The 14,423-nt window shown below is 39.0% G+C and overlaps 1 protein-coding gene across 1 annotated transcript; it reads left to right on the top strand.

Moving 5' to 3' along the window:
• The first annotated feature begins 355 nt into the window (after positions 1 to 355).
• ARMT1 (acidic residue methyltransferase 1) lies at positions 356 to 13,873 on the top strand. Its single transcript, XM_065889080.1, has 5 exons — positions 356 to 405; positions 2,692 to 2,797; positions 3,245 to 3,489; positions 8,677 to 8,842; positions 12,155 to 13,873. The coding sequence occupies exons 1-5, from the start codon at positions 365 to 367 to the stop codon at positions 12,920 to 12,922; spliced, it is 1,326 nt and encodes a 441-aa protein (XP_065745152.1). The 5' UTR covers positions 356 to 364; the 3' UTR covers positions 12,923 to 13,873.
• Positions 13,874 to 14,423: the final 550 nt, after the last annotated feature.

Here is a 14,423-nt window from a genome sequence, read left to right as displayed (position 1 = left end):
CTGGCCCAGCGGAGCGTAAGCCGCCCGGTCCACGTGACCGTCGGAGCACGTGACCCGTGGTGCCGCGACCTTATCCGCTCCCTGGTCCCTGCGACGTCCCGGTCCCTGGTTGCTTCCGCCTTCCGCCCACTTCCTTATTCCGCTTCTCTCGTCGCCCTCAGCTGTCCCCGCCTTCGTCCCCGGAAGATCTCCGTGTCCTCGGCCATTGTTTTTCTCTTCTACGGGCACCAAATAAAGTTTCTTCATTCAAAAGCAGTTTTTTAATCCACGTCCCACCCTTTCTCAGCTCCTCCCCCGCGCCTGCACCGCCTCCTTTCCTGCGGCGAGTGAAACCCGAGCGTTGGCGTGGGGAGCGCGGAAGGTGATGGCGGGGCCTCCGGTGTCTCTCTCGGCGCGGGACGTAGGGTTCGTGTCGCTTTCCTCACCCGCTCCGCTCCTTTTCCTCCTCCCCACCTTTGCGGAGAGCTGGGCCTCGTCGGGAACCTGTGGGTACCAGCGGGGAAGCAGCGGCGGGCCGGAGGCGCCTGCTCCCCGCCGCCAGCGAGTTCCATCCCGCTGTCCAGGCTCCGCTTCCCGGGGGCGGTGCCTCGGTTTCTAACGGCTCGCGGGGAGGCGAGGGCTAGGCGGCTGCTCTCCGAGCTCTAGGCTCGGATCGGCTTTGCAGCTTCTTCCTTAAGCTGATTCGTGGTTTCTTCCCTGCCTACACGGGAACGGACTGCGAACCCCGACTGAAAATCTCCGCTTACCCCCACCTCTCTCTACAATGGTGGTTCAGGGGTTTTGATAGTCTTCTATTAATGTGAATCAGTTAACGCGTCTTTCAAGTGGTTCGATACGGTTTTTTTTTTTTGGTTTTGTTTTTTTTTTTTTAACTTACGCATGACTGTCTTGAGACTGTATGCTTCCTTTCAGAGTGTTGCAGCGCGTGCCTTTAATCGTATTTTAATTAATAAACCTACTTTGGGGGGGTTAAAGTTGTCTGCAAAAGTTAGGGGTCTGAGATATATCGAGAAATGTGTTTCTTCTTATTGCTGACCAGATTAATTCATAATCCCACTATAACAAGTGCCTGTACTTTCTTGCGTATTAGGCGTCATGTTATAGATTCTATAAAATTATTATATCTCTCTGTATAAATTGAGAGGCCCAATTTATATTTGAAATATGTCCTTACTGCGAAAGATGGCAAAACACAAGAGCACTTGGAAGAAATTGACAGTACCGGCAGTAGATTGAGGCCAGAGAGGCCAATGTCCCAGAATTTAAGCATGTGCTCACCTTCAGGCAAATATAGGGAGTGTCTGCGTCCTTAAATTTTGAGTCCTAAGCATCTCTGCTCTCACCCAAGTCCTAGACCTGAGACCTTACCCTTAGAGATGGAAGCCTCTGAGGAAATTTACTAGCTGGAAAAATAGAATAATTTTCCAGTTAAGTAAAATCTCAAAGGACTGGCACTTCTTTTCGTATCTGCTGCCTTGGAAAATTCAAGTGTCAATTGATTTAATATTCTTTCTCTTCTCCCAAGGAATTAGTAGTAATTGTTAAAAGTTAAATTCTGATCAGAGCAGTTACTATGCATATTAAAACCTACTCACTGTAAAACACCACAGAATCAGAAAGCACTTTTCCTATTTTTTTGCTATTTTTTTGAGTTTTATGGTTAACATTTGAGGAAGCCTCTTGAAAAAATACTCAGGGTATATAACCCTATATTTAAAAATTGCAATAAGGTCTTTGAATTTTTAGTAGTGTGATGATCCCACATTAAAGTTAGAATAGGAGATTTGGGCAGAAGTATTCCAACTTTCTTCATTTTTACTTTGTCTCTGGTGATCTGAAGATATACATGAACTGATCAGTTAAGTTTTGTGCTTTCTATCTAAAAACTGCACAGTACTAAAGTCTTTTTTCTAACCGAACCATGTATGTCCTTAAACTAAACATACAGTGATACTCTGTAACCCTTGATTTTTGCATGTCTAAAGTCAGGAATATCTTTAATTTTTGATTCAGGTATACTCAAGTTTTGTTCCTCTCCAGGTTTCTTCATTCTTCGACACTTTTTGAAAATCTCTCATTTTCTGGTTGGGAGAGCAAGATGGTAATCTGCCTTAATTTTGTTTAGGGGCAGAGAGGATGGAAGGAGTTATTAGGCAGGTAAAGAAGGCAGCAAGAAAAACCTTAGAAAAGAATTCAGTTGGCTAAGAGGATAGACAAAGAAGCAGGTTCATAAATATTTTTCATTATATTTTTCTAGCACAGTAAAGTCTTTCAGGCAGTTTTCCATCCATTGCCTCATTCATCTTTCTAAGTAGAAGTCGCTTAGTAAGTAATAGACCTGGGGGAAAGGCTGTTTGATTTTTAGGATAACTCTTTTTCTGTCCTATCACATTGTTAAACTGGTTTCCGATTAAGGAAAATAAAAGGAATACAACGAGGAAGATAAGAAAGAGGACTCCAGGGTAGAGCCTGGAATTTGAGGCACAGAGAGTGCTTAGCTTTTACGATATACCAGAGAGGGTTTCAGATTTTCCTGTGTTACTGTAGGAGTTGGGCAATGCTGGTTTACTTTACAGGGCTTGTATGAGAAGGAATTTGAATTTAAATGAGGTGTTCCAGAAACTGAAAGATGACCAGCCTTCTAATGTTAATGCTACTAAGTAATATATTGTGTATATGACTCTTTTCTAGGTCATTTGCATATCTTACAGTTAAAGACAGATTACCACAGATCTTAACCAAGGCTATTGATACATTGCATCGACATAAAAGTGAATTTTTCGAGAAACATGGAGAGGTAAGAATTGTGTTTTAACATTAATTCTTCTTTGGTTAACTCTAATAGAAACACAATAAACAGTTTTCCCTCTGTGGTAATGGTCATTCCACCTGGAGATAAGTTCATATGGTGAAACGTAAAAAAATAAAGGCAGGCTAGATAAGGCAACATAATGTTGATATGAGATCTGTGTTGTTCTTTGATTTTTCAACTTAAGAAATCTAAATTTAAATGTTTATAATAGTTTTTGAAAGACATAAAATTTAGTTTTGAAATGTATTCGTTTTTTCCTTCTTAAATTTAGATACATAAAAATTTGTACCCTAGAGGAATTATGTATATATGTGTGTACATATATACTTATATTTGTAGATGAAATACTTATATATAAATTAATTACATGTAAACTAATGTGTGTGTGTGTGTGTGTGTGTGTGTGTGTGTTTTCCCCCTGTATTTCTGCAGAAAGGCCTGGAAGCTGAAAAGAAAGCAATTTCTCTTCTTTCTAAATTACGGAATGAATTGCAAACAGATAAACCAATTGTTCCTTTGGTTGAGAAGTTTGTTGATACTGACCTATGGAATCAGTACCTAGAATATCAACAGAGCCTTTTAAATGAAAGTAATGGAAAACCAAGGTGGTTTCTCTCACCGTGGTTGTTTGTAGAATGCTACATGTATCGAAGAATTCATGAAGCAATTATCCAAAGGTAAGTATATAGCTATCAAATAACAAATGTTTTAGATTATTTGTGCTTTTTTAAAAATTATAAAATGGTAAGTTTTAAAATAAAAACCAGTAGAAGCCTGTATTCAGTTCAACAGATATTAGTGGCACTATTGGAAATTTCTGCAAATGTTACTGCTGTAATACATTCTTGGCAATTACAATCCACTTGCCCAGAAGAGACCTAAGATTGAATATCTGAATAGGATATTCGGATATAAAAATCCTTATAAAAACTTACTTATTTGTACAGTAAAACAAAATGTACTTATTGAGCAGAAAATGTTAATTTGAAATAATTATTTATATAAAAAATCAAGACAGGACAAAGTAAGCATATGTTTTGTTTATAAAAATAGATAATATGTTAGAATTATTTGGTGAAAGGAGTCACTATATTGTTTTACGCACTATCTTAATAATTTTTAGCTCTTTTTTTAACAGCTAGATTAGAAAAAAATAATTTTTTAAAATTAATTAATTTGTTTTTTCTTTTTGTCTGCGTCGGGTCTTAGTTGCGGCACATAGGATCTTCGTTGTGGCGCGCAGACTTCTCTCTAGTTGTGGCGTGCGGGTTTTCTCTTCTCTAGTTGTGGCGCACGGGCTCCAAAGTGGGTGAGATTAGTAGTTGGGACACACGGACTTAGTTGCCCCACGGCATGTGGGATCTTAGTCCCCTGACCAGGGATTGAACTTGCATCCCCTGCATTGGAAGGCGAATTCTTTACCACTGGACCACCAGGGAAGTCCCCCAAATAATTTTTTATAGGTTTGTTTATACTAATTTAATTTTTCCTAGGAAAATTCTGACAGAGAACTGACCTGTAGAGCAGAAGAAAGTGTAATATGGATCATTCTTTTAGCTCACAGTTTACAGAAATACAGGTTTGCTGAATAAGAGGAATCCTTTGGTATCTGTTCCTAAACATAGCATAGGATAATTGTAAACAATTGATTAAACCAGCACTACTATTAAAATACAAAGATGACTTTGGGGCTTCCTTGGTGGCGCAGTGGTTGAGAGTCCGCCTGCTGATGCAGGGGACATGGGTTCGTGCCCCACTCTGGGAAGATCCCGCATGACGCGGAGCGGCTGGGCCCGTGAGCCGTGGCCGCTGAGCCTGCACGTCTGGAGCCTGTGCTCCGCAACGGGAGAGGCTGCGGCGGTGGGAGGCCCGCATACTGCCAAAAAAAAAAAAAGATGACTTTGGGGAACATGTGTAAATTTGAGTCTATTCACTATTTTTTTTCTGTCTTCATCTTTATAAATTATTTTATCATCTTTATAAATTACTTTAAAGTCAAAAGTTTTTGTATTTGCTGAATAAGTATGTTTTAGGTCTTGTGCTTTAAAAGCAGAATACAATGTTAAAAAGATAGCACATTTTCTGGCTCACAGATCCAAGCAAAGGACTATAGCAAACACTAGGCACTGTCATATATTGAACACCAGCTCCGTTCTAGTTACTTTGCAGCCCAGTGAAGTATAGGTATTATGATTTCCATTTTACAGTGGAGGAAACTGAGGCTCAGAGAGATTAGTAACTTGCCCAGGGCTGCATGGTTAGTAAATGGTAGAGCCAATATTTGAGCCTGGTCTGTGTAAATTGGATTAGAGCCCTCAAACAAGTAGTACATTTGGATATCTTTCCAGGACTAAGGTTAGTCTGACGTTCTGGGTGATGGTTTCATAACTTTGGAAAATATCCATGGTATTAGACAAGGCTGCTGAAGTGCTGAAATGCTGAGTGGCACCCTGAACAGGCTTAGTGGAGTTAGGAAGTTGGAAAGGTAAAAGGAATGCTGTTTCTGAGTTTGATTTTAGAGGCGGATCAGGTTCAGAGAATGAAAACTCAAAGGCAGGAGCTTACAAACCTGACTGCATATTTGTCACCCAGTTGGGGAAAAGTTTTTTGTTTTGTTTTTAAACATACAGATTTGGAAATTGTTACATTAAATCCTGATGATTTAATTTGTCTGTGGTGGGGCCTGCATATCAGTTTTTCTTTCCAGGCCCCAGGGAGACTCTGCCCAGCCTGTGCTGCTCAACCCATTGGTCCAAGAATAGCTTGATAAAAGGGGTAGAGGCAAAATTCAGCTTTAAGTTCCAGGAATGAGAGTATTAGTCAGCCATGGATGTGGAACTCTCCTAAGGTGACCTCTGTGGCAGATATTTGAAGGTCCGGGGATTTGTCTGATACTGTACCATACTCCGGTGTCAGGTCGGTGCAAAGAAAGGCTGTCCTACAGCAGAACTAGCACTGAAGTAGTTTGTTTTAATTGAAGTGCAGTGGTTTACAATATTGTGTTAGTTTCAGGTGTACAGCAGAGTGATTCAGATAAATATATATGTGTGTGTATATATATTTTAGATTATTTTCCATTATAGGTTATTACAAGATACTGAATATAGTTCTTTGTGCTATGTAGTAAATCCTTGTTGCTTATCTATTTTATGTATAGTAGTTTGTATCTGTTAATCCCATACTCCTAATTTATCACTACCCCTGAGGTAGTTTTTAAGTGTCCAATTTGTTAGGGCTCTTATAGGAAGAATTCCTGTCCTGTGTCAGTGACGCCTCCAGAGTGACCAAAGAATGTTCTTCCTAACTTTTGCAGGATCCCAAAGCACACATTAGCTTTAAGATACGTTTCTGTTGATTTTGCCCCTTACACTGAAACATACTTCTAATTTTCTTTGTCAAGATGTATATTTTGTTTTTTTTAGAGTTAAATGGTTGAATATCTGCAAATCTAAATTAAGATTCAAAGTTTTAGCCATGTGTAAAATTTAAATATATTAAGTAAATATACTTCAGATATTGAAAGATGAAAGTACGGAGAAAATGGCAGACATTTTTAAGCTTTTATTAAAGTGTGATATACATGCAGAACAGTGCACGTGTCTTAAGTGTTCAGCAGTCTTTACCAGAACATGCTGTGTCCCCAGTGCCTGGATCAAGAGGCAGAATTTAGGCCCCTTTGGATCCACTTCTAGTCGCCACCATCACTGCCCCTTAAGGGTAACCACTATCCTGACCTGCATTAGTTTTGCCTGTTTTTAAACTTCATTTAAATGAAATTTTATGGAAGTAGTTCTGTGTCTGTTTTCTTTTACTTAGCATTACATTGGTGAGACTCATCCATACTGTTGCATATAATTGTAAACATTAGCTTTCATTGCTGTATAGCATTGCTTGATATGAATACATGACAATCTGTTGACCTGTTCTATTGTTGATGGATATTTGAGTAGTTTCCAGTTTCGGGTTATTATGAAGAGTGCTGCTACAAATACTCGAACACATATTCTTGGTGAACATACGTGTGTGTTTCTGTTGCGTATATACCTAGGAGAGAACCCCTGGGTCATTGTGTACACATATACAGCTATAGTAGATTCTAAACTAGCAAACGTTTTAAAATCTGAAATCATTTATAGCTATGTGAGTTTGCTCTCTTAAATATAAGGAACAAGTCTCATTCTTAACATGAGGTGTGACTTTAAATTAATGAAGGATTTGTTAATAAAGCACTAGAACAAGGGTCCACAAACTTTATGTGAAGGGCCAGATAGCCAATCTTTTAGGCTTTGGAAGACACATGGTCTTTGTTGCAGCTCCTCAGCTGTAGCGGTGCCAAAGCAGCCATTGGCAGTATGTAAATGAGCATGGCTGTGTTCCAATAGAACATCAGTTATAGACCCTGAAATTTGAATTTCATGTGTCACAAAATCTTCTTTTTTAATTTTTTTCAACTCTTCAGGAATGTGCAAACCATTCTGAGCTTGCAGATCGTACAGAACAGGTGGTGGGCCAGAGGGAGTCTGCAAGCTGCAGTCTGCTGACCCCTGCAGTTGAACCCACGCACCCAAATAATTTTTGTCCTTTTAAGTCACCTCGAGAGACTGATTCACTTCAGCAATGCTGCCATTGCTAAAAACGTCTTTTAATTCTTTGGAACTTCTTTCAGAGCCAGTTTACAAACCTCAAAAAAAGATTAGTCTCATTATTTTTTAGTCACTCCTCACTTTTGATCAAAAATATTTTATTCCATTTGATTTACATGCCTCATTCTACTGAAATTGCTCTGAGTGACTTTTGGCTGTTTCCAAAAACAAATTAAACTCCAAAGGATGAAGGTATACTGTCACTGATAGGACGTTTAATAATGTGCCACAGGTTCTGAAGAAAATCCCCAGAGAGGAATTCCAAAAGTGCTTTCAGCAATGGCAACATTCTTGGACTAAGGGTGTAGCTTCCCAAGGTGACTGACTGAGAAGGGAGGCAGCCATCATTTGGATGTGTAAATTCTGGTATGTTTTTGGTTTTGATTTTAATCAATCCCATTGCATCAGCCATATTGCCTTTTTACCCTAAAGTAGAAGACCCATGGAAAAAGTAGCTAATTTTGAAGAGCAGATGATCTGAATGTTGTTGACATTTGATTCTGTAAAGTCTTTTATGTTAGTATTTCTGTCTTCTGAGTTGTGTTTTTCTTAGGCCAGTATTAATATTATTTGATCTCTCAATGGACAACATGAAGATGTAGCCATGGCACATACATCACCATTGGTCAAAGTCAACTTGGGAGTAAAAGTTGCTAAAAAATTAAGAATCTACACATAAATGATCAAAATTTGTCATTATAATAAAATTTACATTAATATTGTCTGATCTATCTCAAGTAGTCATTGGGTTCCCATAATCTGTATTTGACTCTATTAGTAATCACTACATTGTATTCAACTATTCTGTTTATATGTTTGTTACTTGGAACCTGGCCACCCTGAGCACCCAAAAGAATGTTTGTCGAACTAAAGTAATTGTCTTGAAATTTTGTTTCTTTTTCTCTTTTTGCCCTGAAAACCCACTGGGTAAGTAATTATAGATACAGTCCTTATAATTATTTAATGCTTCCGGTAAAATATTTGATTAAGGAATATTTGACAATTAGTTAAAATGAGTGTGGGGATTTACTTTTGCATAATTTGTTTAATTTGATTTATTTTGTGTAACTTGATCTATGTTATACCTAGTAAAGATTACCAGTGAGTTTTTAGATGGGCTGCTACTATTCTCTTTCCTTTAATAAACTGCAATTACCCAAATATTAAAAAAAAAAAGGTACAGTTATATAAATGTTCACTTATGCTTTTTTCCTACTTTAGTCCACCAATCGATGACTTTGATATATTTAAAGAATTAAAAGACCAAAATTTCTTTGAGTCTCAGGAATCTATCATTGCTTTATGTACTCACCTGCAAGAGTTGATGAAAACTATTGAAGACCTAGATGAAAATCAGCTGAAAAATGAGTTTTTTAAAGTTCTTCAGGTAAATGTAATAATTAATCTCCTGAGTTTATTTAAATAGTTGAAAAATAAACTGGTCCACGTTTAACAGCAAAGCATGTTTACATATTGTCATTTAAGTTATCAGTGATCGTTTTTTATCATTTTAATAATTATCTATTCGAGAGATGAAAATCCATTTAATCTCTGAAAAGGGGGTTTGAAGTTTCTTCTCCTCCCACTGGAGGTTTTAGTGGCACAGGAGTCATCTGGCTTCATAGCTCTGTCATTCTGGAGAGATACTGAAGTCCACAGTCATCTGATTGGCCCAGCCTGACTTGGCTTCGAATGTTGGCCGTGTCACTTACTTGTGTTTGGACCTGAAGCAAGGTACTTGATGTTTCTGAGCTTCAGTTTCCTCATCGGTTAACTTAGGGTGGTACTATGTGCCTCGTGATTTGACCTGAGAATGAAACTAGCTTCGTTCCTGTAAGTGTTGGGCACAGAGTGGAGCACAGGTGTTGTGCAGTTGTCATCAGCAGGTGGAAACAATCGGGTGGCCCATGGCCTATTTCATATGCTTTTATTACATTTCTTCATCTATCTTGTCTTAAGTTTAGTTTTGAATTCTCATTCAAAACATCCTAAAATTTAAAATATATCATTATAATCAGAACTATTTGAAAGTATGTGGTTTTACACAGCAGTTTCCCCAGCCCTTATTTCCCGAAAGACGTTCGAAACATTTCCATAAAGAGATGTTTGAAAGTGCTCGGAAGAGACATAAAGCGGGGAAGGGGGACCTGGAGTGGTGGGGGAGGGGTGCGGAGCTCAGTTTTAAGCCTGGCCCCCAGGGAAGGGCCTGCTAAGGAGGGGGGCGGGCCCCGAGGCAGGTGAAGGAGGGGGTCCCCTCACGTCTGGGTGGAGCTTCCTGCGGAGCCCTGAGTGGGGAGCCTGCCAGGTGTGTGGGAAACCCTGCTGGGAAGGCCTCAGGGAATGGGGAGCAGAGGTGAGAGGGCCTGCAGGCCGCGGCTGCACAGAAGCCAAGCTGCCTCCAGAGCAAAGGCGAGATCTTTGGTTTTTACTCACAATGAAGCGGGAAGCTGTTAGAGGGTTTTGCTCAGAAGAGTAACTTTTTTTAAAAATAAATTTATTTATTTTATTTACTTTTGGCTGCGTTGGGTCTTCCTTGCTGCGATTGGGCTTTCTCCAGTTGCAGCGAGCGGGGGCTACTCTTCGTTACGGTGCGCGGGCTTCTCACCGCGGTGGCTTCTCTTGTTGCGGAGAACGGGCTCTAGTGCGCGGGCTTCAGTAGTTGCAGCACGGGGCCTCTAGAGCGCAGGCTCGGTAGTTGTGGTGCACGGGCTCAGTAGTTGTGGCTCGCGGGCTGTAGAGCGCAGGCTCAGTAGTTGTGGCGCACGGGCTTAATTGCAGCACAGCATGTGGGATCTTCCCAGACCAGGGCTCGAACCCGTGTCCCCTGCATTGGCAGGTGGATGGATTCACAACCACTGCACCACCAGGGAAGCCCAGAGGAGTAACATTAAATGACTTATTTCAAGGATTACTTCCGAGGACAGGCCGAAGGCATAAGGGTGGGAATGGGGAGATTTGTTACTACAGTGACTCAGGTGAGGGCAGACTGGACCAAGTTGGTAGCATCAGAGATGGTAAATGTCACCAGATTCTGGATGTACCTTGAAAGTAGAGGCTACCGAATGTGCTGATAGTTGTGGGATGTGATAAAGTCCTGATGAAACTTGGAGGGCGAGCAGAGTAAGCTGAATAATGAAGCAGGATAGGCATATTTTGAGTTTGGAAGAAAAGTGGTCATGGTTCTGTTAACTAATAAACCGGAGTATTATTTCCCCCTCTCACTATTATACTTAGCTTAGAATTAGAAAAGAAAAGAAAAAAAAAATCAGCCTGTCACTCGCTGCCCCTAGCCAGCCCATTCTTTTGGGAAATCATCTTCTTTGAATATGTTCTTTGTCCCGTAAGTATAATAAACTGTGAAGAAGAAAGCGTACTGATCTATCTTCTGTCATCTAGTTCAGCCAGCTACCCCAAACTGCCCCTCTTCTCCCACGTAAAGGAAGCCAAAGTTGTCCCCATTAGTGCTCACAATGACCAGCAGGTTACCTCCCTACAGGAAGCCTGAAGGTGTCTTAGTTTCTAGGGAATTATTGATGCTTTTAAAAGCCACAGCACTCCACCGCTGTTCACACAAATATTTCAGTGTCAACTTAATCAAACACTGTTCTAGATGCCGGGCATGTGGTGGTGAGGAAAACAGACTATTCCTTGTTGCCACTGAACTTGTAATCCTGAAGGAATATAAACAAATAATGGCACAAATAAATACAGAATTACACACTGGAAGATGATCTGAAGGAAATGTGCCGTAGGCCAGCAGAGACCCTGACCTCCGCTGGAGATGCCGTCATGTGTGCCGTTGTATGTTTCTTCATCAAATTTGGACGCTTGAGTTATCTTTCTTTTTAAAATAATATTCTTGGTTGGAACATGCACTTTCCTCTTATTTTGAATCACAGAATACTAGAGCCTGTTTGGGCTAACATTTATTGAATACTTCTGTATGCCAGCTTTTGGGTACATTACTTACATGCATTATGTCAAATACTCAGAATGACTCTACGAGCTAAGTGCTATTATCTCATTTTTCAGTTGTGGAATTTGAGCCTTAGAGCTTAATTTACCAGTGGTTGTTTATTGGAGATGCTAGGATTTGAACCCAGGTCTGTCTGATTCTAGAGCCTATAGTTCTAAACGTGTAATTTTAGTTAGAGCTTAAAAAAATGGGGCTACATACCATTTCCTACAAAATAAACTTGAGTATTTCAAAGTGGAATAATAGATTATTCGAGTTGGAAGAATCTTTGGTTATCACCGTGTTCAATTTCTTTATTTTACAAGTGAGAGAACTAAATCCCAGAAAAGTTGCCAGGTCCTAAGGATTGGGGGAATTTTTATTTTCTCTTGACTCTGGATTTTTATAAAATAAAATAAACTTTGTAGCCTCATTTTTACAGCATCTGATCATGTTCTAGTAATATCTGCAAGATGCAGAAACTTTCACTCTGATTAAACAATGTGAGTGCTAAAATCATTCAAACTGTGTTTTTTTCTTAAGTTCATTGCATACTGGCTAAAGTTTCATTGTTTTACCTTTTTTATACAGTATACTTAGAGAAAATGTAGATTGGGTGGACATTTTATATTAAGAATTTTATGAATACTTTTAGCAACCCCACCTCCCATTACATCCTACATAATAGAGTTTTTGTTGGTTATTCAAAAGAAGGGTAAATGATTTGTGCTTTTTCTTTTTCAGATTTCACTGTGGGGAAATAAGTGTGATCTGTCTCTATCAGGTGGGAAAACTATTTCTCAGAAGATCAATTTAATAAATTCTTTGGAAGACCTAAAACCTTTCATTTTAGTGAATGACATGGAACATCTTTGGTCATTGCTTAGCAATTGCAAAAAAAAAAGAGGAAAAGCATCTATTACTCGAGTGGATATTGTTCTGGATAATTCTGGGTTTGAACTTGTTACAGATTTAGTATTAGCTGACTTACTGTTGTCCTCTAAACTGGCTACTGAGATCCATTTTTATGGGAAAACGATTCCATGGTTTGTTTCTGATACTACTCTACATGATTTTAACTGGGTAATCGAACAACTAAAACATTCTAATCATAAGTGGGTGTCCAAGTGTGGGGTTGACTGGGAAAACCATATTAGAATGGGCAGATGGGTTTACCTCGATCACATGTTTTGGACTCTACCTCATGAATTCAATGCAATGCCTCACGTCGCCCCTGACTTATATGCTACACTACAAAAGGCACATTTGATTTTATTTAAGGGTGATTTGAATTACAGGAAGTTGACGGGGGACAGAAGATGGGAATTTACCATTCCATTTCATGAGGCTTTGAATGGCTTCCACCCTGCACCTGTCTGCAGTATAAGAACATTAAAAGCTGAAGTTCAGGTTGGTCTGCAGCCTGGGCAAGGTGAACAGCTCACAGCTTCTGTGCCCGACTGGCTGACCATTGGGAAATACGGAATATTTCAGTTTGATGGTCCACTTTGACTTGCTGTAGGAACTCTCAGTTGGGTAGGAAGATCTGACAGTCACTCTTCATCCCCAGAAAAGCTCTGGGAAGTTTGGCTTCTCAGTGCTCTTTGACACACACACTGATGCTTTCTCCTTTGAACGTTTTGCCCTGCTACATTGTTTTGGGGATAGGTGGATTACACTGGTTACAGATAGTTACATTTATGTTGGAATTTTAGTAACTTATTTCAAGTTAAATGCATCATTTCAAATGGTTTTAATGAACTTATTTTCAATTGGGCAGAAATATAAGTGAATTCTGCTTTAAAAGTTAACATTTTAAAAAATACTATGCTGCATGGTATTTAATATTCTAGGAGGCATGGAGTTTTACTCAACTTGATTTTGGGCTCTAGAGATAAGGGCTCAGTGAAGATATAATATATTTACATGTTAAATATGCTTTGTAAAGAGAGGCATTTCTTAACAACTGTGATATCTGAACACACGAAAGTAAAACTTACCTCATAAGTTAATTCTTAATTTTGTTCTCCTTGAATTTTATTTCATTTCAATAACCTGTATTATTTGCACGCATTTGTATTTTGATTGACCTGTAGAATGGATGGTAGGAAACACAAAACTGAACAGAATGAAACAAATAGTACTTGAAGAAATGTAATATCTTTTGCAGTAATTCTATTTGTGATGTCCATAATCAACTGAAGTATATTATTTTAACACATAGATGTTTTAAATGAATGGGATTGCTCACAGTTTAAAAAAAATGCTTTAGGTAGGAAAGATTCTTCTGCATTGACTTTGTACTACCAACGAGTTAATTCACCTTTTATAATCTTACACATTTATTGGTGATCACAGCTATTAAAGACTAAGTTTCAGGTCAGTTTGTTTTGAAACTGAAATTGGAAATAAACCTGGGAATGTTTTCTTGCACCAGAATAATAAAATGAATTGTAAATTGTACTGAAAATCTCACTGGTTTTATCTTCCAGTGGGGGAAGGTCAAGAAGGGAAGATTAAAAATGAGGTCTTTATGATGAAGAAACTCATAATGTATATTATAGATGTCCAAGCAGTTGTTAAATTATGTCACTTAAATGAAGTGATAGTCTGTGCCCTTGCTAAGTGCTTAAAATTGTTTTGGTAAAATGTTTATATATAGCTGCACATTTTGGATTTACTCATTTCCTTATCTACATGTGTTCCTGTTTTAAACATTGTTACTAAAATACTGAGCACATGAGAATTACTTGTAGACACTTGCCATAAACTAGAAGACAATTGTATATTTGTATTGACTTCATAGCCACAGCGGGAGCTATGGTATAATACATTACTTTTTTCCAAAGCATGGGATTTTTTTCTATGTTCATGTTTTATTAAGAACATGAGATTTATGAGGAAGTAGTTCACCCTCTCCTACAAGAAAGAGAGCAAGGAAGCAAACTAGAGCAAGCAAGAAGATGGCACCATGGAAGAGGAAGTCAAGGCGGCACTTTTAAAAATGCTTATT

Source organism: Phocoena phocoena, chromosome 12 (assembly GCF_963924675.1).
Source record: "Phocoena phocoena chromosome 12, mPhoPho1.1, whole genome shotgun sequence".
Taxonomy (NCBI): Eukaryota; Metazoa; Chordata; class Mammalia; order Artiodactyla; family Phocoenidae; genus Phocoena; species Phocoena phocoena.
This window is presented reverse-complemented; position numbering and strand designations above follow the sequence as displayed.

Excerpts from the sequence above, each read along its gene's own strand:
- ARMT1 (XM_065889080.1), top strand. The coding sequence starts at position 365 with ATGGCGGGGCCTCCGGTGTCTCTCTCGGCGCGGGACGTAGG. Across the intron at positions 406-2,691 it reads CTCTCGGCGCGGGACGTAGG|GTCATTTGCATATCTTACAG; the intron begins GTTCGTGTCGCT and ends ACTCTTTTCTAG. Across the intron at positions 8,843-12,154 it reads AGTTTTTTAAAGTTCTTCAG|ATTTCACTGTGGGGAAATAA; the intron begins GTAAATGTAATA and ends TTTCTTTTTCAG.